At 42.4% G+C, this 24,768-nt stretch overlaps 1 protein-coding gene across 1 annotated transcript; it reads left to right on the top strand.

The window, feature by feature from the left end:
- Nucleotides 1-14,661: 14,661 nt before the first annotated feature.
- On the top strand, nucleotides 14,662-22,774 carry LOC102905923 (pyrethroid hydrolase Ces2e-like). Its single transcript, XM_076572010.1, has 12 exons — nucleotides 14,662-14,817; nucleotides 15,427-15,631; nucleotides 16,919-17,057; nucleotides 18,088-18,221; nucleotides 18,298-18,556; nucleotides 19,249-19,347; nucleotides 19,636-19,776; nucleotides 19,897-19,977; nucleotides 20,282-20,426; nucleotides 21,340-21,477; nucleotides 21,883-21,955; nucleotides 22,372-22,774. Exons 1-12 carry the CDS (start codon nucleotides 14,730-14,732, stop codon nucleotides 22,556-22,558), a joined length of 1,689 nt encoding a protein of 562 aa, XP_076428125.1. The 5' UTR covers nucleotides 14,662-14,729; the 3' UTR covers nucleotides 22,559-22,774.
- The last annotated feature ends 1,994 nt before the right edge of the window (nucleotides 22,775-24,768 follow it).

The raw sequence follows: 24,768 nt of genomic DNA on the forward strand, positions 1-24,768 counted from the left end.
TCCATTCTCAAAATACAGTCAAGTGCTCCTTGTACATGAGTGTCTCAGTTCAAGTCACAGACTGGAACAGCACTGTTTGATACAGTGTGGAGAGTACCTTCACCCCAAAATACACACCTGAAGGAGTTTTGTTTTTAAGCTACTTTCAATCAAGCAGTTATGAGCATTTCAAGCATGAGTGTCTGTGATATACTTTCACATCCTTGAGCTAGAAACCTGAGAGTAGAATTACTGAATCAAAGCCAGAATGTGTGTTTAACTTTTGAAGAAATTACCAACCTGTCTTTCAAAATGATTACACCATTTTGAATCTATTCTAGCCATGTGTGAGGCTCCAATGACATCATGTCTTTGCCAACACTGATTACCTGGGTGTGTAGAAGTGGTGTTCATTTGCAAATGATTCTGTGAACTTTTATTTCTGTATATGGGCTTTTTTATTGAGGAGCCATTTTCAACTTTTTTTTTTTTTTTTTTTTTTTTTGGTTTTTCGAGACAGGGTTTCTCTGTGTAGCTTTGCGCCTTTTCCTGGAACTCACTTGGTAGCCCAGGCTGGCCTCGAACTCACAGAGATCCACCTGGCTCTGCCTCCCGAGTGCTGGGATTAAAGGCGTGCGCCACCACCGCCCGGCTTTTTAACTTTGTTTTCTTCTTTTTAAAATTTCTTTTTTCCCTTTTTATTGAAAATAGATTCTTTTCTCACTTACAATATCCTGGTTATGGTTCCCCACACACACTCCTCCCAGTTCCTCCCCCTCCCCTCCCATTCGGATCCACCCCCTTTCTTCTCTCATTAGAAAAGAACAGACTTCTAAGAGATAATATTAAAATATAACAACAATAACAAAATAAAATATAATATGATAAACTGAAAACTATCACATTAAAGTGGGACAGAACAAACCAATCAAGAAAAGAACCCAAGAGAAGGCACTAGTGTTGCTGGAGGGCTTCTCTCCAGGTTCCACCAAGCTCCGCAGTCCCACAATCCACGTATAAAATAATCACTCAGACGCTTATATTACTTATAAACTATATGGCCATGGCAGGCTTCTTGCTAACTGTTCTTATATCTTAAATTAACCCATTTTTATAAATCTATACCTTGCCACGTGACTGGTGGCTTACCAGCGTCTTTACATGTTGCTTGTCCTGGCAGTGGCTGCAGTGTCTTTCCATCCTTCTTCCTGTTTCCCCAATTCTCCTCTCTCCTTGTCCCGCCTATACTTCCTGTCTGGTCACTGGCCATCAGTGTTTTATTTATATAGAGCGATATCCACAGCACTTTCCCTTTTCTTCTTTTTTTTAAAAAGGAAGGTTTTAACTTTAACATGGTAAAATTACATATAACAAAACAATTATCGAGCAAGAATTACAGTTACAATATTAAAGAAGATGTCCTATCTATCTTATATTTGTGAGTTTACGGTTTTATATCTAACTTATCTTTTATCATAACTGAGGAAATTACAACTATCTAGTCTTTAACCACATCAAAGACCTGAGAAGGAACATAATGGTACCTGAGAAATGGTAGATGGATGCAAGCAACTTTCGGGAATCTTGCAAGAGTAGACCAAGACAGCTGGCAGCCTGGACAGTCACCTAATGTTTTTTAGCATTGTTGGTGCATTAAAATTGGCTACAGGCCTAGAGTATACGACAGACCATTTTCAGAAGCAAGAATTCTGAAAGACCATCTTACCCTGTCTTGGCAGAGTACAGTGGTCGCTTTCCTTGTGTCCCGCTTGTCCAGAAAGGACAGCATTGCAGTAGTGCTGTCAGCCATTAAGGCAAGGGCAGTTCTTTGTCCAGTAGGCCATTTGTGCCAAGAAGACAAACTTCCAAATGGAAATGTCTTAGAAGCCCAACATTCTCTCGGGATCAATTTGGTGCAGCCAGGAGCAATTGTGTCTCACGTCAACAGAATTGTAAGTTATTTAAATGCCATATTCTCTAGGTCTATGAAGTGTTTGAAGATTACTTATCTATCTGAAATATATCTATGTATACCTAGAAGACTTAACTAACATGGCTACAAATATGATTATCATAGATAACTAATTATTAATCAATTTTTTAATTATCCATTACAATTTTAAATGAGTTACAAAAACATAATACCTCACACAAGAATAGAAATATATATATATACATATATATATACAGTATAACAAAATTAAGTTTAAATTTGCATCAATAAGCTAAAATCTATAGCAATGTAAAACATTTTAAACAAGTTGTTACTCTTTAAAAGTAGGTTCATTAATCTACCCTTTCATCCTATTATATCTAAACTATCCCCTTTTTTTCTTTAGAAAGAGATTATATTTATAATCAACCTGTTTTAAATAAAAATATTGGGGGTTTTTTTGTCCCACAGCAGAGGGCTCTTCTGACTTGGGACATAAGAATCTCTTAACCATTTTTTTAAAGCAATATGTCTGGGTTTAGAGGGGGAGTGAGCCAATTCCATCTCTAAAGCCAGCTTGGTATATTTGGGAATTTGGGCGTAGCTTCTCTTACTACTTCTTGCTGGAGGGGGGCGCTGTATCTTATGAGGACACAATGAAAATTTTAGGCCTATGGGGTAGTCCTTGAGGCTGTATTGTGGGAGCCAGTTGCTTTGAAACCGTTCTGGATGTTGGATCATCTGGGCCATGGAGTCATTGGAGATCTTTTAGGGGGTCTTGGCTGGTCAAACCTGATGTATCTTAATCTGGAATAAATCCATAGCCTCTGGCTTTCTGTGGAAACAAAAGCAGAACCTCTTTTTCAAAGTAACATATCCTTATATCCAAATTTTGATGTCAAGGTACCTTTAAAATTTACATTTTGGCATAAATGAACAGCTTTTACAATCAAATGTTTTTCTTTAGTTACAAATATCAAAGACAACATAATCTAGATTTTCTGTGTGATAGCCATCTTTTCATGGCTTATTACCTTTAATGTTTTTTTAAACACTTTATTTTTAGATAATATTTGTTTATATAACGGTATATATTTTTAAGCCTATGTACATTTTTGCATACATTATAAACTATTTTATCTGAATCAGTCTTATTGTGAACCTATTGGTTTAAACTGTAGCCCTCTAAGCCTGAAATGGTGCTGTGGCTGTTGGAAAAGGGTAAGTGCTGTGGATATTGCTCTATATAAATAAAACACTGATGGCCAGTGACCAGACAGGAAGTATAGGCAGGACAAGGAGAGAGGAGAATTGGGGAAACAGGAAGAAGGGGAGAGAGACACTGCAGCCACCGCCAGGATAAGCAACATGTAAAGACGCTGGTAAGCCATAAGCGACGTGGCAAGGTATAGATTTATAGAAATGGGTTAATTTAAGATATAAGAACAGTTAGCAAGAAGCCTGCCACGGCCATATAGTTTATAAGTAATATAAGTGTCTGAGTAATTATTTTATACATGGATTGTGGGACTGCGGAGTTTGGTGGAACCTGGAGAGTAGCCCTCCAGCAACATACTAGGATCAAATCTACTCACTCACACACTTAGAAATCCCATAAAAACACTAAACTTGAAGCCATAATATATACTGAGAGGACCTGGTCCAGACCTCTGCAGGCTGCTTTAGTCTCTGTGAGTTCATGTGAGCTTTGTTTTCTTGGTGTCCTCCATTCCCTCTGGCTCTTACGGCTTTTCTGCCTCCTCTTCTGCAGAGTTCCCTGAGCTCTGAGGGGAGAATTTGATGGAGACATGCCATTTAGGACTGAGTGTTCTGAGGTCTCACACCATCTGTGCAATGTCTGCTTGTGGGTCCCTGCATTTGTTCATATTTGCAGTAGGAGGCCATTTCTCTGATGATGGCTAAGCAAGGCACTGACTTATGAGTATAGCTTAATATTATTAGGAGTCATTTAATCACTACTCTTTATCTTTGTCTTTTTCCTTTTCCAGATCAATAGTACTTGGTTTTACCCTAGCTCCCTGGGGTATATCTAGTGTCTGGTTCTTGGTCACCCAAGCAGTGTTGATCAATGGGTTCCATCTCATGGAGTGGGCCTTAAGTCAAACCAGATGTTGGTTGGTTACTCCCACAAGCTTTGTTCCACTATTTCCCTAGTATATCTTGCAAGTAGGACATCATTGCAGATCAAAGGGCTTGTGGCTGGTTTGCTGTGTACATTTCTTGTTTTGTTGCATGCTTTCCTGCACCAAAGACACTAGAGTGTAGAAGTGAAGGCTCTATGTAGGCACCAGCTGGACTCCTGCATGTTCATGGGTTGTGTGGGTGTTGTCTTCAGCAGTGGGGACTTGCTAGTTTGTGGAGAGTAACTTATAGTATTGGCAACAACCTGGCTTCTTTGGGGATTTTCATGGTACTCTTATCACCAACAATTCAATTAGATGTAAACCAATTCTGGTACTGAGAGCTTCATTTGATGAAAAAAAGACCAGTTGGGGACTTATTGTAGAATATTATTTTCAGACGTGTTACTTTTGTTTATGTTGCATTTGTTTAACTGTGAAGCTGTGCTACTGTTCCTGTGTAAAACACTTGATGGTCTAATAAAGAACTGTCCAATAGCAAGACAGGAGAAAGGATAGTTGGGTCTAGCAGGCAGAGAGAATATATAGAGGGAGAAATCTGGAAAAAAAGAGCTAGGAGCCAGAGAAGGAGAAGGACTCCAGGGGCCAGCCACCCAGCTACAGCGAGCCATGGAGTAAGGGACCCCCTGGCAGTAGAATCGGGATCCATTCCTGGTGCATGAGCTGGCTTTTTGGAGCTCACTACTATGGTGGGACACCTCACACAGCCTTGAGGCAGAGGGAGAAACTTGGACCTGCCTCTACTGAATATACCAGGCTCTGCTGACTCCCCATGGAAAGGCCTTACCTTCTTGTAGGAGGGAATGGGGCGTAGGTTAGGAGGGGGAAGGCTAGAAGGATGGAGGAAGGAAAGAGGGAGATCTGTGACTGGTATATAAAAAGAATAAAAAAATCTTAATAAAAAAAGAAAAAGAAGAAAGAAAGAAAGAAAGAAAGAAAGAAAGAAAGAAAGAAAGAAAGAAAGAAAGAAAGAAAGAAAGAAAGAAAGAAAGAAAGAAAAAAGTAAGATTTACAGAAGTTAGAGAACAGGAGAAGTCCAGAGGTAAAAGGTAATTGAAATAAGTTAAGGAAAGCTGGCAAAAACTAAGCCAAGATAACGCCAGTCATTGATAATTAAGAAGAAGCCTCTGTGTGCGATTTATTTGGGAGCTGCAAGGCAGGCCCCCCAAGAAAAGAGTAAAAACAACAAGGACTTTATCTCCCCCATATTTTGGCAATTTCATGTAAATTACTTTTATATATGAAATTATATGTATAAATACATATAATATATATTTTTTACTCTATTAGACTACCTTACTACCCCTTAGTTTTTGCTGTCTCTCCCTATATTCACTCCCTCAAACCCCCTCCAATCACTCTCACCACTTGAACCTCCCATTCCAGCCCCCCATCCATCCATCCATAATTATCTATTATATTTCCCTTTCCTAATGAGATCAAACTGTTCCCTCTAGTTCCTTGCTCTATATCTTCTCTCTGTGGTGCCACAGATTGTAGCATGGTTATCACTGACTTAACAGCTAATGTCCATGTATAAACAAATACATACAATATTTGCCTTTCTGGATCCAATATACCACACTCAGGGATGATTTTTTTCTAGTTCTATCCATTTGCTTGCAAATTTCATGATATCATATTTTTAACAAATGAGTAATACTCCATTATGTAAATGTACCACAGTTTCTTTATCCATTCATCTTGACATTGAGGGACATCTGGGTTGTTTCCAATTTCTGACTATTATAACTTGAGCAGCAATGAAGATGGTGTCTCTGTGCTAGAATGAAGCATCTTTGGGTATATGCCTAGTAGAGGTATAGCTGGATCTTGAGGCAGATCCATTACCATCTTCCTGAGGAGCTGCCACACTGATTTCCATAGTGGCTGTACAAGTTTGCACTCCCACCAGCAATGGATGAGTCTTCCTCTTACTTCACATCTTGACCAACATGAGCTGTCACCTGTTTTGTTGATCTTAGTCTTTCTCACAGGTGTAAGACGAAATCTCAAAGTAGTTTTGATTTGCATTTCCCTGATGGCTAAGGATGTTGCACATTTTAAAGTGTTTCTCAGCCATTTGAGTTTCCTCTATTGAGAATTATCTCTTTTAGATCTGAACCCCATTTTTAGTTGGCTTATTTGTTTTCTTAATATCTAGTTTCTTAAGTTCTTTAAATATTTTGAATATTAGCTCCCTATCAGATGTGAAGTTGGTAAAAAAAAAAAAAAATTGTCCCATTCTGTAGACTGCCACTTTGTAAGACTGATGGTGTCTTTTGCCTTATAGGAGTTCATGAGGTCCTATTTACTAATTGTTGATCTTAGTGCCTGTGCTGATTGGATTCTCTTCAAAAAGTCTTTTCCTGTATTAATTAGTTCAAAGCTACTTGCCACTTTCTCTTCTATCAGGTTCAGTGTATATGATTTTAGATCGAGGTCTTTGATCCATTGGATGTTGAGTTTTATTCAGGGTGATAAGCATGTACCTATTTGGAGTCTTCTACATGCAGCCATCCAGTTTGACCAGCGCCAATTGTCAAAGATTCTGTCTTTTTTCTAGTGTGTACTTCTGGCCTCTTTGTCATAAATTGGGTGTCCATAGGTGTGTAGACGTACATCTGGATCTTCAGTTCAATTTCATTGATCAACATATCTGTTTTTGTATGAGTACCATGCTATTTTTATTACTATAACTCTGTAGTACAACTTGAAATGGAGATACCTCCAGTTGTTCTTTTATTATTCAGTATTCTTTTAGCTATCTAAAAGCTAGGTTTCTTTAATTAATTAATCAATCAATTGATTAATTTTTCCCAGCATGATCACAGTTTCCTCTCCCTCCCTCCTCTCCTTACAGTCCCTCCTCTAAACTTCTCCCCTTTCCCCAACCCACTCCCTCTCCCTTCCCTTAAGAGAAGTGCAGGCCTTCCTTGTATATCAGCCAGCCATGGGATATCAAGTTGCAGCAAGACTAGACACCTTCTTTCCTATTAAGACTGAATGAGGATCCCAATAGGAGGAAAGGGTCCTAAGAGCAGTCAACAGAGTCAGAGACAGTCCCACTCCCTCTGCCAGATGCCCCCCTAAAAAACTAAGTCACACAGCTGCAACACATGTGCAGAGGGCCCAAGTCAGCCCCATGGCTATTTTGGGTGTTGTTGTTGTTGTTGTTGTTGTTGTTGTTGTTGTTGTTGTTCCAAATGAGATTGGAAATTATCCTTAGCAATTCTGTGAAGAATTACCTTAGAATTTTGGTGGAAGTTACATTATATCTATAGATTCCTTTTCATAGGATGATCATTTTTTACTATGTTAATCCTACTGAACTATGATATTTCCCTCTTCTGATATGTTCTTCAATTTATTTCTTCAGTGACTTTTTTTATTTTTTATTATACAAGTCTTTCACTTGCTTCATTAGAATTACCTCAAGATATTTTATATTATTTGAGGCTATTGAGAAAGATATTTCCCTGATTTCTTTTTCAGTCCATTTGTCCTTTGTAAATAGAAGGGCAACTGATTTTTGTGAGTTAATTTTATACCCATCTATCCATTTGTCCTTTGTAAATAGAAGGGCAACTGATTTTTGTGAGTTAATTTTATACCTAGCTACTTTGCTGAAAGTGTTTATCAGCTCTAGGAGTTTCCTGGTACAATTTGTTGAGGTCCTTTATGCATACTGTCATATCATCTGCAAATACAAGTACTTTGACACCTTCCTGTACAATTTATATCTCCTTGATTTCCTTCAGCTGTTATTATTATTGCTCTAGCTTAGAATTCAAGTGCTATATTAAATCTGTATGGAGATAGTGGACAATCTTGACTTGTTTTTTATTTTAGTAGAATTGCTTTGATTTTCTCTCCATTTAAGTTGGTATTGGCTATGGCCTCCTGTGAAGAGGCTTTACTATTTTGAGGTATGCTCCTAGTCTTCTCAGGACTTCTATAATGAAGGCATGTTGAATTTTGTAAAGGCCTTTTCTATAGCTAATGAGATGATCATGAGAATTTTTTTTCTTTCAGTTAGTTTATTTGGTGGATTACATTTATCAGTTTACGTATGTTGAACCATCCCTGCATCTCTGTAATGAAGCCTATTTGATCATGGTAGATGATGTTTTTATGTGTTCTTGGATTTGGCTTGCATGTAATTTATTGAATATTTTTACATCTATGTTTATGAGAAAAAATTGGTCTGTAATTCTCTTTCTTTGTTGAGCCTTTAAGTGATTTGGGTCTTGGGTAATTGTGGCTTTGTAAAATGAACTGGACAATGTTCCTTCTGTTTCTATTTTGTGGAGTAACTTAAGGAGTATTGGTATTATCTCTTCTTGAAAGTCTGGTAGAATTCTACACTAAAACCATCTGGCTCTAGCCTTTTTTTGGTTGGAATGCTTTTAATGACAGCTTCTGTTTCACTAGGGGTTATAGGTCTGTTTAAATTGCTTAACTGACCTTGATTTAACTTTGGTAAGTAGTATGTATTGAGAAAATTATCAATTTTAGTTTTTCTTTTAGTTTTCCAGCTTAGTGGAATGCAAGTTTTTAAAGTATGTTCTTATAATTCTCTGGATTCCTTTCGTGTTTATTGCTTTTCATTTCTAGTTTGTTAACTTGGATCTTCAGTCTCTACCTATTAGTTTTTGTTTTTTGATAAGGATTAATCAATATTATTGATTTTCTCAATGAACCAACTCTTCATTTCATTGATAGTTTGTATTACTTTTTGTCTGTTTCTATATTATTAATTTCATCCCTGAGTTTGATTACATCATGCCATCTACTCCTACTGAATGTGATTTCTTTCTTTTTGTTGTTGTTCTAGTAGATCTTTCAAGTGAGCTGCTGAGTTACTAGTATGAGATTGATCAATATTTTATGTAGGTACTTAGTGTTACAAAGTTGCCTTCAACATGTCCCATAAGTTTCAATATGTTATGTATTCATTTTCATTCAATTTTAGAAAGTCTGTTATTTCTTTGTAAAATCTGTCTTGACCCATTTTTCATTAAGTAGAGAGTTGTTCAGTTTCTATGACTTTATACTGTTTCTGTTGTTGTTGATATCAGGCTTTAATCCATGGTGGTCAGATAGGATTCAAGGTGTTATTTCAATGTTTTTTGTATTTGTTGAGACTTGCTTTGTCTCTGAGTATGTGGTCAGTTTTGGAGAAAGGTCCTTGAGATGCTGAGGATCTCAAGGGACCCAATCCATACCGCTCTGCCTCACACCAGGGGAGTGTTCTCCTTGGTCAGCAAATTGTACATATGATCCCCATTGTCTTTAGAATCATGTGAGGAGGTGAGATGGTTCCTATAACTGTCACTTTTCAGCATGGGGAAGTAGGAACAGTTTCATACTGGCCACAATTCACATGGTATACACTATGAGATTTGCAGGGTGCACATGCTCAGTTAGGGATGTTGAAATTTTTTTTCTCCCTTAATAGAAGAATGAGTCAGTCCCTCCCTGCATAATTCTTGTACAGCTGCTGTCAAACATGTCAGGATGTCAACAGACAGAGTCAGATGCTCTGGTTACTGCCTTGGAGTCAAGAAGGAATTGGAATTCTCACTTTTGTTGAATAGTGGTTTTGTGTAGAAAGGGGACCAATGGTATGGAATAAAGAGGCCTTACAACTTTGAACCAATTACCTCATCTCTATGACCTTTTGACCTTATGGTTTTCAAAGCAAAATTAGAAACCAAAATCAGCTACACTAAGTGTGAGATCTCTTGAGATGGATATGAGCATCATGGGATGAATTAATAATTGTGTGGAGAAAAGTTCACTTTTTAGATATAACACCTAAAGTTAGGTCTGGGACCTGATTTTATTCCCTCACCTTGAATGGCCTCTGAGTTTGGTGACCTGCTAAAGCCATGTTTCACTGCAGACCCCCTGACCCTCAAACTACAGTTCTGAGAGACGATGGCAGAATTCACCTTTCTGATCTCTGCCCTACTATAGCTAGAGTTTTCTTGCCTGGCCCACAGTCAGGACACATCTCTGTCACCCACCAGTCCCATAGCCACTCAGACCCAACCAAGTAAACACAGAGACTTATATTGCTTATAAACTGTATGGCCATGGCAGGATTCTTGCTAACTGTTCTTATATCTTAAATTAATCCATTTCTATAAATCTATACCTTGCCACGTGGCTTGTGGCTTACTGGTGTCTTCACATGCTGCTTGTCATGGTGGAGTCTGGCAGTGTCTCTCTGCCTCAGCCTTACACTTCCCAGAATTCTCCTCTCTCCTTGTCCCGCCTATACTTCCTGCCTGGCCACTGGCCAATCAGTGTTTTATTTATACAGAATGATATCCACAGCACCCTACAAGAAGCATATGTTAGGTGTGGAGAGAGTATTGAGGAAGGACAGGATCAGGTGTGCACTGTTTTATAGCTCCAAGCTACTGTGGGGTTAGAGTTCAAGTCCTTCCACCGCAACCTGTGCTCCCTCCTGTACTCACCCCAAGTGAGCACAGCACCAAGCATAGGGGTAGATGGGAATGTGTGGTAATATTTTATTTGTGCACACCAATAAAGCTTATCTGAGAATCAGAGGAAACAGCCAGCCACTATATTAAACATAGAGGTCAGGCAGTGATAGCACACACCCATAATCCTAGCATTCAGGAGGCAAAGATTCACCCAGATCTCTGTAAGTTCAAGGCCACACTGGGAACAGAGCCAGGCATGGTGGCACACACCTTTAATTCTCAGCACTAGTTAACCATAGAGGTCAGGAGGTCTGTACAGACAGGTAGGAAGTGATAGAGCTGGGGTGGAGGGAGAAGAAAGTGATGTAGCTGGGCAGAGAAAGGAAGTAAGAGGGCAGGGACAGAAGGGCATATAGGCGTGGATATACAGGAAGTAACTCTCTTTCTTGGGCTGAGGATTTCCTAGGGTAAGAACTTGTGGATGTGGCTTGTTCTGTTCCTCTGATTTGTTGGCTTTCACCCCAATATCTGGTCTTGGATTTTTATAAATAAGACCATTTAGCAATTCATCTCTCAGGAATGCCTTATGTAATTTGTTTATTTTGAGAAAGGGTCTCCATATGTTGGACTAATTGTCCTAAAATTCACTTCACGGCCCAGCATGGCCTGGAACACAATACAGTTCTCTTGTCTGGGGGCCTAAGATTACAGGGGTGTGCAACTACTCTCTGACCTGGAAAACTGATACCCAGTCCTTCTCTCATTTTCTGTTTTAAACCAATAAAACATCAGTAAAGATTCTCGCAATGCTCTCTCTTGAACACGAGGCAGCAGGAGAGATAAGAGAATACTCTAGCCTGGACTCTACAGCTATGCAGAGAAAGAGCCCTTCTTTTATGTACAGATGAGCTGTGCCTGATACTTGCACAGGAGCCTGAAGGCATTACTGAACTCCTGTTGTAAACACACCTCTGTGAGGTATGCACTTCTGCTGATGGACAAGACAGGTTTTAGACACTATGTAACCCTCTTATCTTTGGAAAGCTTTATCATCAAATGATTTCTATACAAACAAATTTAATTTTCACCAGCATAACTGGGTAAATTTGCATAAGAGTTTGAGATAAGCAACAAACCACACTTCAAGAATGAGAATAATTCTTTCATTGGAAAAATTTAGCTAGTGATTCTTTATGTTAATTATTGCCTCATCTCTGCTCCCTGCAACCCCTTGACTGCTCTGTGAGGAGCAGATTGAAAACTCCATAGAATTTAAAATCATCTGGGCCCTGGCTATCCTATCCTGGAAAATGAATCATTTGTGACTGCTACTAGGTAGAAATTATTCAAGCATGTTGTCTTTCTGTTAACAGTGCCATTCCATTCCACATATGCAGGCAACACATTTTACCCACTCTCCAGTTGATGTACACCTGAATAACCAAATTTTGACTACTTTTAATCAAGATCTTAGGAACATCTCAAATATAGGGGTTTTTTGTTGGTTTTTTGTTTTTTGTTTTTTGGTTTTTTGTTTTATAATACAATTCAGTTCTACATATCAGACATGGATTCCCTTGTTCTCCTCCCTCCTGCCCCTCTCCCCTCCCCCCCAGCCCACCTCCCCCATTCCCACCTCTTCCAGAGAAAAGCCTCCCCCAAGGACTGAGATCAACCTGATAGACTCAGTCCAGGTAGGTCCAGTCCCCTCCTCCCAGGCCGAGCCAAGCGACCCTGCATAAGCCCCGGGTTTCAAACAGCCAACTCATGCAATGAGCACAGGACCCGGTTCAAACATAGGTTTTTGAAAGCAATATTTTCCCCCATTGGGCTAAAGATCCAAGAGAAAAATTGCTGAATCATATAGCACCTGTGTGCTTAACTTTTAATGAAAGTGCCAAACTGTCTTCTATGACTGTATCACTTTGCATCTCCTCCAGACATGTATGAGGGCCAGTGACTTCATATCTTTGTAACCATTTGACCTTGTGACTCCTAAGGCTGATATTATTGAATGGTGTGGAGGAGTGTCTCATTGCAGGTGTTTTAATAGAATTTGAGCCTCTGCCTCCCCCTCCCACTTGCACCTGTACTCACTCTCAGCTTCCTTCCATAGAAATGTGCCTAAGCATCTTCATTCCACATATCTGCTATGGCCTTGGCAATTACCAGCAGAGGGTCTCTGAATAACAAAGTGAATGACGAAGCACATGGGTTCCACCCCTCCCCCCAGCTGTCTTAATCACTGTTCTATTGCTGTGAAGAGACTCCATAACCAATACAACTTGTAATATAAAACATTTATTTGGGGCTTCCTTATAGTTTCAAAGAATGAGTACATGACAACCTTCCTAGTGGGTGCATGGCAACAGGCAGGCATGATGCTGTGGGCTCTAGCTGTAGCTGAAAGATTACACCCTGATCCACCAGCAAGAGCCAGAGTTAGACTGGGCCTGGCATGGGTTTTTGGAACTTCAAACCCACCCCCAGTGATGCACCTTCTCCAACAAGACCGCACCTCCCTCCTAATCCCTCCTAAACAGTCCCCCAACTGGGAACCAAACATTCAAATATATGAGTCTTTAGGGGCCATTCACATTCTAACCAGCACACCAGCTGAGCTGAGAAAAAGTCTTTTTTTTTTTTTTTTTTTTTTTGGTTTTTCGAGACAGGGTTTCTCTGTGTAGCTTTGCGCCTTTCCTGGAGCTCACTTGGTAGCCCAGGCTGGCCTCGAACTCACAAGAGATCCACCTGGCTCTGCCTCCTGAGTGCTGGGATTAAAGGCGTGTGCCACCAACGCCCGGCCGAGAAAAAGTCTTATACCAAAAAGAAGCAGCAGAAAGCCCAAGAAACATGGAGAAGCAGATTCCTTGACCCTGAGTAAGAAGGAGCTGAAAACCTCAAGTCAACAACCCATCATTGCATTTGGTCAAGGAATTGAGGACAGAAAGAGGAGCAGCCAGTAAGATTGCACAGGGGTGCACAAGCATGGGCCCTGTCTATAGATAGGATAGACAGGGCCCAGTCACAAGGTCACAAGGTCACAAGTCACAAGGTTGCAACCACGACATTGAAACAATAGCAAGTTTGGATGTGGAAAGGCATGGCTGTATCATGCTCAGAGAAACACCAGAGAGGAAGTTCTGCAGTGTTGAGCCATGAGTCCATAGATTATGAGGGTCTGGAAAGACAGAGCAAAGGTAAATTCTCACAGGCTTGAGGTTGATCCCTGTATCGCTTTCTCCAAGTGGTCAGCCGGGCCTTGTGGGAGCTCCTAACCCTGTACTCTTCTATGTGTTCTGCCAGGATTATCTGGGATTATTAAACTCCCAGTACAGACCTGTATCTTCAGCTTGATTGTAGACTGTGAGAGCCCAGAATGTCCTCAGTGTTGGGGATGAGCAGGGCCCCATTAAGTATTTAAGTAGATGCCAGGAGGTGACTCAATTGATAGAGGAACTTTCTAGAAGGCCAGAGGACCTGAAATGAATCACCATACCCACATAGTGAGAGAAGAGTTTTGACTGGTGGAAGTTGTTTTCTACATGTGTGCCATGGCATTCACACATACATGTAAACACATACACAATAAAGAAATACATTGAAAAAAATTAAAAGTGTTTCTCAAGTCAATAAAGAACTATGAAGTTTATCTGAGCAAGAGCTGGTTAAAAGAGGAAACAGATTATAGAGGAAGTGTGAATAGGGGATGGGACTTAAAACGTGTCAGAGTTGCAGTGTTTGAATGAAACAGCCACAACCTGTACATGGGGTCCTAGTAGATGCTAACATCACTGTAATGGTCACAGCTCTCAGATTTCTCCATCTGTGGCATCTTCAGTATTTACCTATTCAGAGGAGCACTGCACCCCAGCTTACCCTATTATAGCTTTCTGTTGGCCATCTACACAACACTGACCTCTGACCACTGAGTACAAGAGAGCTATCATGGTTTGAATTTATTTAAGTTTGCATACAGGATACCTGGTAGTACAGAAGGACTTGAGATGCCATGATATCCCTTTCTAGGAGGCCAAAGAGCAGGAACAAAGATTGCTTTGCTGCCAGCTAGTCTGCACCTCCTGGACAAGAAGAACTTTGCCCCACCCTACTGGGTTTCCACCTACTTTATTTTAGGTCCAAATTCCTGCTTACACAAGTTCCACATCTTTTCTTTCCTGTCCATGACACAGAGCTATGCTGCCGACCATGACACTGGAAAGACTTCCTGGCTGGCTGAATGCTGTGACCTGTGGGCTCCTGCTTCTCTTCCTACATGTGCAAGGTAAGACTCCTTAAATTAGCAGTGAGAACTAGGGTCAGAGCTGCCCAGTTATGCAGATTCAGCAGCTTATCTTTCGGGAGGAAAGGAACTAAAGAGGAAGGAGCTGGTAAAGACCACAGATAAAAGAGTGGGAATTGTGGACTTCCTAATGCCCCCACCAAAGCCTACACAGTGATCCCTGCACCACACAGAAAGCTAGAGTTGCCTAAAGACCCCATACCCTAAGTCACTCCAGTGTAAGAAGTCTGAGCAACACGGGACTTGCAGAGTAGAAAAAGAAAGTAAAAAAGGACACTTACTACATCTGTGTGAGACTGCAGCTGCTACAGAACTCTGGATAATAATGAAAATAATGCATTTCTGCTGCCAGTGGCTCTGAGTAGTCTCCTTGCTGGGCAGAGACATGAACAGACACCACTCAAAAGAAGCATGAGCAATGTTTCTGGAAATGAGGGGAATAAAGAAACTCCTACTCCCACATCTTACACTTGAACTCAGACACCCTGGATTCCTTTCCTCAAGTACCCAAGTAAAAATGAGGTAGGAAACAACAGTGTGGTGGCAGCTGCCTGGACAGAACTAACCCTGATGGTATCTCTCCACTCACAGGCCAGGACTCAACCAGCCCCATCAGGAACACACACACTGGCCAGGTTAGAGGAAGCCTCGTCCATGTGAAGGGCACCACAATTGGTGTCCATACTTTCCTGGGAATTCCCTTTGCCAAGCCACCTGTAGGACCTCTGCGATTTGCACCCCCTGAGGCCCCTGAACCATGGAGTGGTGTGAGAGATGGGACCTCCTACCCAGCCATGTAAGTTCTGGAACTCAGAGAACTTGGAGCCCTGAGGTGAGAATGTGCTCTGAGATCTGGGCCAGAATGAGGTGCTTCCTTCATCCCAACCCCATAGAAGTTCTCTGTCTGTGATGTGTACTCTGCCATGCATTTTCAGATACATGACTAAGGATTCTAGTAGAACAACTTTGCCAGTTTCCTGGGTCAGAGTTCAGTTCCTAAAGGGATTTAGCTCTTAGTTTGGCAGTGAGAAACAGATAAAAACTGTTCCCAGATTCAGATCATGCCAAGTGATCTCTGCCACCATGAAAGAGGTCTATGAACAAGGGTCAATATAAGCACATTAACCAGCAAAAGCCCAGCGTCTAGTGGCATGTACTGTAAGTCTCTCAGGAGGACATCAGTGATGTGTCCTTGGCAACTCCATCCTCTGCCATGATTAAAAGAAATGTATAAAAGCTTCTTGGATATTACTTGGGAAGTTGAGCTACCCTAAGTTTCTGGACATAGGGTGAAAACCATCCTGATACACTTTGGGACATTGTTATCCACTGACTTCATTAATACCTGTGCAGACATAGCACCACATTATCCAGGTATCTTCATTTCTTGTTGCTGTGGTAAATTCAGTTTAAGGTAGGAACAGTTTATTATGGGTCACAGTTCCTTCCATATTACTATCCATTATGAGGGGGAAAACATAAGGGACTGGACCACATCACATCTTTAACTGGGATCAGAGATCAAGGAATGCATACATACCTGTTAATGGTCAGTTGGCCTTCTCTGCTTACAGTTCAGAAGCCCCTTCCTAGGGAATGGTGCCACTCATGTTTGGAAATATTCCCATCTCTATTAACAGAATCAAGAAAATCCCCATAGGCTATGCTGATCTAGACAATCCTTCATTGAGACAATATCTCTGAGTGATTCTATGTTGTTTGGAGAAGGAAATCAAAACTAACCATCTCAATAGCAATTAAAGAGTACAAAGAGAAGTGGTGATTGTCAGTGCATGCAGGAATTCATTCTCATTGAGCCCCCAAGACTTCTCTAGATCCCAGATCAGAAAGAACAAAATATATTCCCTCATCCAAGGACTGGCCTTTCTGGAAATCTGGTTCCATCCCAGATTTCATTGAGCCTGTAGTCTTTACCTTGGTAGAAAAGGGCTTTAGAGAGGAATCATGCTTCAGCAGGACATCTTGGAGAAAAGTGGCTGAAAATGGATGAGAGAAAATCTGTACTAAAACTCAGTCTTGAAAACCAAAAGTCTCTTGGAGTAACTGTCTACTATTTCACCAGGTGTCTACAAAGTGATATGATGGATTCAGAGGGTCTGAAGATGCTGAAACTCATCATGCCTCCCATTTCTATGTCTGAGGACTGCTTGTATCTCAACATCTACACACCAACCCATGCCCATGAAGGCTCTAACCTGCCTGTAAGAGTTGGGTCAAATGGGTTTGGGTAGAAATTTCTTTCTCAGGAAGATTATAAAGGATAAGGCCAAGCGCCCCTGCATAAGTCCCAGGTTTCAAACAGCTAACTCATGTAATGAGCCCAGGACCTGGTACCACTGCCTAGATGCCTCCCAAACAGATCAAGCCAATCAACTGTCTCACCTATTCAGAGGGCCTGATCCAGTTGGGGGCCCCTCAGCCTTTGGTTCATAGTTCATGTGTTTCCATTCATTTGCTCATTACATGAGTTAGCTGTTTGAAACCTGGGACTTATGCAGGGGTGCTTGGCTCAATCTGGGAGGAGGGGACTGGACCTGCCTGGACTGAGTCAATCAGGTCGATCTCAGTCCTTGGGGGAGGCCTTGCTCTGGAGGAGGTGGGAATGGGGGATGGGCTAGGGGGAAGGAGAAGGGGCAGGAAGGGGGAGAACAAGGGAATCTGTGGCTGTTATGTAGAACTGAATAGTATTGTTAAATAATAATAATAATAATAATAATAATAATAATAATAAAAGGATAAGGCCAACTGAGTTTCAGTGCATATAGGCCCTGATAAGAAGCCTTTCATAATATGTCTACAAAAGCCTTCTCAGTCATGGTGGGCAGTTAAACCCTGGATATGGGGCACTGAACACTGATGCTCTGAGAGGTCAGGGGTTGTGTTTCCAGGACTAACTCAGGACTTTCTCAACAAACTTGATCCCTAGAGACCTAATCAGGTGTCCAAGGGATTAACATTGAGAAAAGTCCAATTTCCAGCTTTGGGATATTGGTTGTGCCAATGAGATTTGCTGACCCTTTAGATTCATAATCAGGAAAACTCTTATGGAGACACCTTTTCCTCACTTTTGAGGAGTTTGAGAGTGATAGTGACATTACTCTGGACTTAAATCCATTAATCCAAGCTGAGATTTTTGATAAAAACAGTAGGACTTAATCCATAATCAGGGAGGCAGTTCCCACTTGAGCTTGTACCCTATAGAAGTCTCCTGAATTCTCTTCACTTCTCCAGGTAATGGTGTGGATCCATGGTGGTGCTCTGGTAGTAGGCATGGCTTCCATGTATGATGGATCTACGCTAGCAGCCACTGAGGATGTGGTGGTGGTCAATATCCAGTACCGTCTAGGTGTCCTGGGCTTCTTCAGGTGAGACAAGAGCTGGGCAGTGGCAGCTGAGAAGAACCTAGACAGCCCTTTGATCCATGTCCCTTCCACTTCTCAGCACTGGAGACCAACATGCCAGAGGCAACTGGGGCTACCTGGACCAAGTGGCTGCCCTACGCTGGGTCCAGCAGAACATCGCCCACTTTGGAGGCAACCCTGACCAGGTCACCATTTTTGGCGAGTCTGCAGGTGGCACAAGTGTGTCTTCACATGTTGTGTCCCCCATGTCCAAAGGACTCTTCCATGGTGCCATCATGGAGAGTGGAGTGGCCATATTGCCTGATCTCATCTCCAACTCCTCTGAGGAGGTTTATCAAGTGAGTGCATTCTAACCCTCCAGCCCTGACCAACTGTCTTAACACTCACTCTCAAGACTCTGCTACTGTGTACAGTAGAGAAAATGAGGACCATGGGAACTAACTTCTCCTCAGTACTTCCTTAAAGACTCAAGGTTTAGAACCCTCACCCCACCCCGCCCATCCCACAGTGCTTTATACAGGGTGCATATGTTATATGTTCTGCAAAGCTGTACATAGCACCTTCCATCATTGGCAAATCAAGTATGTATATGTTTGGGAGATGGTACAAGAGGCAAGAGAGCTTGCTGTGTGAGAGTGAGGATCTGAGTTCAATTCCCCAGAACAAATATATGTCCAGGTGTCGTTTTTCTTATCTTTAATGCAGGTTTTCCTATGGTGAGATTGGAGGCAGGAACAAGATGATCCCGGGAAGGTTACAGACCAGCTAGACTGGTATAGGCTGCAGCAGAACAAGAGAGTATTTCTCAAAGTGGGTGGATAGTGGGAGGGGGAGAAGGGAAGGAGAGGGAAGAGAGAGCTGTCACCGCTGAGCAACAGGTAAATGGAAACAATTTTGTTCTTACTCCAGTCCAAGTACATTACACAGCATGGTAGAAAATTTAGAGCCAATGGTACCCTCCTGGAACTAGAAAAACTTGTCTGCTTGGATGACAAGGCATCCAGGCACCCTCATGTTCTTCCCTTTACAGATGGTGGTACATCTATCTGATTGTGCAGCTGTGAACACAGAGACTCTGGTGCGCTGTCTACGAGGCAAAGATGAAGCGGAGATTCTGGCTATTAACAAGGTTTGAAGAATTGTTTTGGTGGGAAGATGGCAGATAGCAAGGTGTGTTACAGGTCGTCCCCATTCCTATGAACAAATTACCTAATCTCCATGATTTAGTATCCTTTTAGTCCTGGGTGCAAAATCAATACCAACATAGGCTATTCTAAGTGTAAGTTCTTTACAGGGGTGAGGTGTGAGAGGTATTGTGAAGAATAACCATGGTGAGATGAATAAGGAAGTAGAGAAGGGGTGGACATCGGCATATGTATTTCATTGACCTTCAGCATTGAATTTTAATGCCTCTCAGGTCTTCAAGGTCATCCCTGCTGTGGTAGATGGGGAGTTCTTTCCCAGGCACCCTAAGGAGCTGTTGGCCTCTGCTGATTTTCACCCTGTCCCCAGCATCATTGGTGTCAACAATAATGAATATGGCTGGCTTCTCCCTATGGTGAGACTCAGTTGTAATCTTCTGGGTTCCTGGGGACTCATTGGTAGACAATGGGAACTCAGAGGTTCATCGATCCATATCCATGTCATGGCACACTTAAAACCATTCTCCATACCCTAGATCATGGGCTCTGCTCAGAATATAAAGGAAATAACCAGAAAGACCCTGCCTGCTGTTCTGAAGAGCACAGCAGCACAGATGGTGAGAATCATGAGACACTACCACAACTCCAAGGACCCCTGTCTACCCTTCACAAGGAGCATCCCCAGGAATGTGTGTGCGTGTGCGTGTGCGTGTGCGTGTGCGTGTGCGTTTGCGTGTGCGTGTGCGTGTGCGTGTGCGTGTGCGTGTGTGTGTGTGTGTGTGTGTGTGTGTTTGGACCTGTCTATATGAGGTCACTCCAAGCTTTCCCCATACCACACCTTTGCATTTCCCCACCCTGAGGCTATTGCCTACACATCCTAGTACCTATGTCACCTCATTCTTCTTGATCCCCTTGGTGTAGAAGCTGCCTCCTGAAAGTGGTGACCTGATAATGGAAGAGTACATGGGGGACACTGAAGATGCCCAGACCCTCCAGATACAGTTCACAGAGATGATGGGGGACTTCACGTTCGTGATCCCTGCACTCCAAGTAGCACATTTTCAGCGTGAGTACAACTATAACAAGGTCAAGGGAGGAAGCTCAGAGCTGTGGGTCCCAGGTGAGCTCTGTAGTGTCCAGGCTTGACCTGGATCTGAATCAGATCTCTGGTTTCAAACAACTGAGTCTTTTTAATTAATTTATTCTCTCATATATTACATCTGAACCACAGTTTCCCCTCCTTTCTCTCCTCCTTCTGCTCCTCTCCCTTCCCCATCCATTCCTTCTCTGTTTCTCTTCAGAAAAGGGCAGGCCTCTCAGAGATGTCAACCAAATATAGCATATAAATTGCAGTAAGATTAGGCGCACACACACACACACACAGACACACACACACACACACACACACACACACACACACCAAGGCTGAATGAAGCAAGTCAGTAGGAGGAAGAGGGTCCCAAAATCAGGCAACAAAGTCAGAGAGAGTCCCCACTCCCTCTGTCAGGAGTTTTACAAAAACACAAAGCTACACATATAAAAAGGACCTAGGTTAGACCCATTCAGGCTCACTGAATATTGGTTCACAATTTAGAGTCTTGTTTCTCATAAATCCTTATGCTGAGTGTGAGAGAGTTTCATCTTATCCAGGTACAGATGAGAAAATAGCTGAGTGATACTCTGTGTCTTGACCAAACTACTCACCTGTGGAGGACAGAGTCATTATTTAACAGGGGGCTTTCCCACAGCCAATGTTCCATGCTGGAGCTCCACACTCAACTGTTGTGATTCCAGATAACTTGAGACCAAGTTCTCTTGTCCCCATACCACACCTTTGCATTTCCCCACCCTGAGGCTATTGCCTACACATCCTAGTGCCTATGTCACCTCATTCTTCTTGATCTGACACACACACCAAATGTGTGTCAGAACAGTTCTAGGCCAAGTGCTGCCATGTCACCACATGTCCTTACATCCAGGTTCCCATGCTCCTGTCTACTTCTATGAGTTCCAGCATCCACCCAGCTTCTTCAAGGATATGAGGCCACCATATGTGAAGGCTGACCATGGTGATGAGATTCTCTTTGTCCTTGGGTCCTTCTTCTGGGGCATGAAATGTGAGTCTTCCTTATTTTCCTTGAGCTGAATAAGGTCCCATATGGCTTGCTGAGGGACTCCTGAGCTCTCAGTCCATTTGAAGACACCTGTATGTGTACACTTGTGTGTCTGTGTGTCTGTCTGTGTGTGTGTGTGTGTGTGTGTGTGTGTGTGTGTGTGTGTGTGTGTGTGTGTGGTGTAGAATCTGGACCCTTCACAGTCTAGCCTGTAATGGAGAATATGGCAGTACATTGGGGCAAGAATTCAACTAGAGGCTTGCATGGATCTGGGACACTGTATATGGTGAAGAAGGGAGGTAGCAAAGTCAATAATTTGGGATCAGACAACAGCTGAGATTGTGAGTCTGAAGCATGAGTTGCCTGATGTGGCATATATTTGGACATTTGTCTTTCTAATGACTCCAGTTGACCTCACTGAGGAGGAAGAGCTACTCAACAGGAGGATGATGAAGTACTGGGCCAACTTTGCAAGACATGGGTGAGAACACACCTCTCTTTTAACCTTCCAGGTTTGGGTTCCTATCTAGGACTCCCTTTTGGATGGTGGCCTTCTTATCATGCATGGACATTTCATCACATGATAAAGTCTTCTCTACCCCATAGCACATTTATACAAATACTTTGTAGTTATTGGTTACTGGTCACCTCACAGTGACCTGGCTCATAAGTGTGATGGTACTGTTCTTTAGATCTTGCCTCTCAGAGGGAAACACAAAATAGGTCAGGTAGTTTTCTCCCACATGGAGCAGAAACTAGTGGGTGACACTTGTATCACTATATCAGGAAACCTGTCCCATCAGCCCCTTTAGCCACTGGCCTAATTGTTCCACTTCCCTGACCCTGACTTTGGATCAGAGTGACCTCACCCTTTCCCACTGGCTGGCATATCCACAGGAACCCCAACAGCGAGGGTCTACCCTACTGGCCCATGTTGGACCATGATGAGCAGTACCTGCAGCTGGATATCAAGCCTGCTGTGGGCCAAGCCCTGAAGGCCAGAAGGCTGCAGTTCTGGACAAAAACTCTACCTCAGAAGATCCAGGAGCTAAAGGGGGCTCAGAAGAGGCACAAAGAGTTGTAGTGCCCTGTGTGAAGAGGCATGTGTGATCATGGAGGGTGGGTTCTGTCTGAGGTTTGTAAATTCTTTTCGTCCTAACATTCACATAAGCATTCCTAACATATGCAGTTACCCATTTTACCAATGTGTATGATAAGCCCTCTACATGCTACAGCTTCACAAAACACTACCAATCTTCTGTTAGATCCACTCAATAAAAGTTCTTATGACTATGTAGAATATGGATGTGTGGGTCCCAAAGTCCCATAATCTTCACAAGCTCAGGCTGCTGTTCCAAATAGGTTACTGGCTGCCCTATACTTGTGATACGTATCTGTGGCCCCAGCTACTCAGAAACTGAGACAGGAATAGTGCGGGAACCTAAGAGTTCCATACCGCCTTGGACAACATAGCAAAACCCATATCTCAAAAACAGAAACAACAACTGGGTAATTTGTAAATAGCAGAAATGAATGTAAAGTCCCGTGGGCCAAGAAATAAAGGACCAACAAATGAATTTGAGCCACACAGGCTGTCCGAGCTCAGCTCCTAGACCCCTCTGACATCAGCTACTGAGCACACCAAACACTGCACACAGATTATCCCTATAGAGGAAATCTCATCTATTTCCTGCCCAAATTGCAATTGTCCACTTGTGTGAGAAGCTGGCCTTGGTATGTTTGTAGACATCTAATGCTCATCCTGGAGGAAGGTAGTTGACTCATGGGCTCAGATGGGCCCAGTTTTGTAGAATAGAGGCTGACCTTGTGGGAGGGAAAGCACCAGGGAGGGAGGAGTTCATAAAGATGGTAGATAAGAAGGAGGGAATTGTGTGTCTCCCAGTGCTCCCACCAAAGCCCACACAGTGACCTCTGCAGCACACAGAGGACTAGAAATGTCCATACCAAAAAAGTCACTCCAGTGTAAGGAGGTCTGAGCAGAAGTGGACCTGCAGATTAGGGGAAAGAGAGCAAAGGGGACATTTTCTTCCTCTGTGTGTGATTGTAGTTGCTATAGAACTCTGGATAACAATGATAATAATGCATTCCTTCTTCCAAGTATCTCTGAGCAGTCTCCTTGTTTGCCAAAGACATGTACAGCCACCACTCAAAAGGAACATGAGCAATGTTCCTAGCCATGATGGGGATAAAGAAACTCCTACTCCCACATCTTACACTTGAACTCAGACACCCTGGATTCCTTTCCTCAAGTACCCTAGTGAACATGAGGTGGGAAACAACAGTGTGGTGGCAGCTGCCTGGACAGAACTAACCCTGATGGTATCTCTTCACTCACAGGCCAGGACTCAGCCAGCCCTATCAGGAACACACACACAGGCCAGATTAGAGGAAGCCTCGTCCATGTGAAGGGCACCACAGCTGGTGTCCACACATTTTTGGGAATTCCCTTTGCCAAGCCACCTGTAGGACCTCTGCACTTTGCACCCCCTGAGGCCCCTGAATCATGCATTGGTGTGAGAGATGGGACCTCTTACCCAGCTATGTAAGTTCTGGGGCTCAAAGGACTTACAGGTCCTGAGGTGAGAATGTGCTCTGAGCTCTGGGCCAGAATGAAGTGCTTCCTCCACCCCAATCCTATAGAAGTTCTCTGTCTGTGATGTGTACTCTGCCATGCCTTTTCAGATACATGACTAAGGCTTCTAGTAGAACAACTTTGCTAGTCTCCTGGGTCAGAGGTCAATTCCTATATGGAGTTATCTCTTGGTTTTACAGTGAGAAGATATAAGCCACTCCAAGACTTGGACTGTGCCAAGTGATCTTTACCAGCATGGGAGAGGTCAATGGACAAGGATTAGTGTAGACATAGAGCAAACAGGAACCCAGACTCAAGTGTCATATACTGTAAGTCTCAAGAGGGCCACAGTGATGTGTCCTTGGCATCTCCATTTTCTATAGTCACTGAGACAATAGAGCCAAGTGCCATTCTTCTAGCTGCAAGAATATGTTGTAGAGATTCAGCTATATATTAAAGATATACCTAGAAATTTCAAGGCATTTTTCTAGAGGAAGCCATTTATCAAGAAATATTTAAGCTGGGCGGTGGTGCGCATTCCTTTAATCCCAGCACTCAGGAAGCAAACCCAGGCAGATCTCTGTGAGTTTGAGGCCAGCATGGTCTACAGCTCCAGGAAAGGCACAAAGCTACACAGAGAAACCTTGTCTCAAAAAACCAAACCAAAAAAAAAAAAAAAGAAAGAAATATTTGGTGTTATT

Source organism: Peromyscus maniculatus, chromosome 5 (genome assembly GCF_049852395.1).
Source record: "Peromyscus maniculatus bairdii isolate BWxNUB_F1_BW_parent chromosome 5, HU_Pman_BW_mat_3.1, whole genome shotgun sequence".
Classification (NCBI taxonomy): Eukaryota; Metazoa; Chordata; class Mammalia; order Rodentia; family Cricetidae; genus Peromyscus; species Peromyscus maniculatus.

Coding starts and splice junctions, on each gene's coding strand:
- LOC102905923 (XM_076572010.1), top strand. CDS start 14,730: ATGCTGCCGACCATGACACTGGAAAGACTTCCTGGCTGGCTGAATGCT. Junction 15,632..16,918: donor GGGACCTCCTACCCAGCCAT/GTAAGTTCTGGA, acceptor CTATTTCACCAG/GTGTCTACAAAGTGATATGA. Junction 19,348..19,635: donor AGATTCTGGCTATTAACAAG/GTTTGAAGAATT, acceptor AATGCCTCTCAG/GTCTTCAAGGTCATCCCTGC.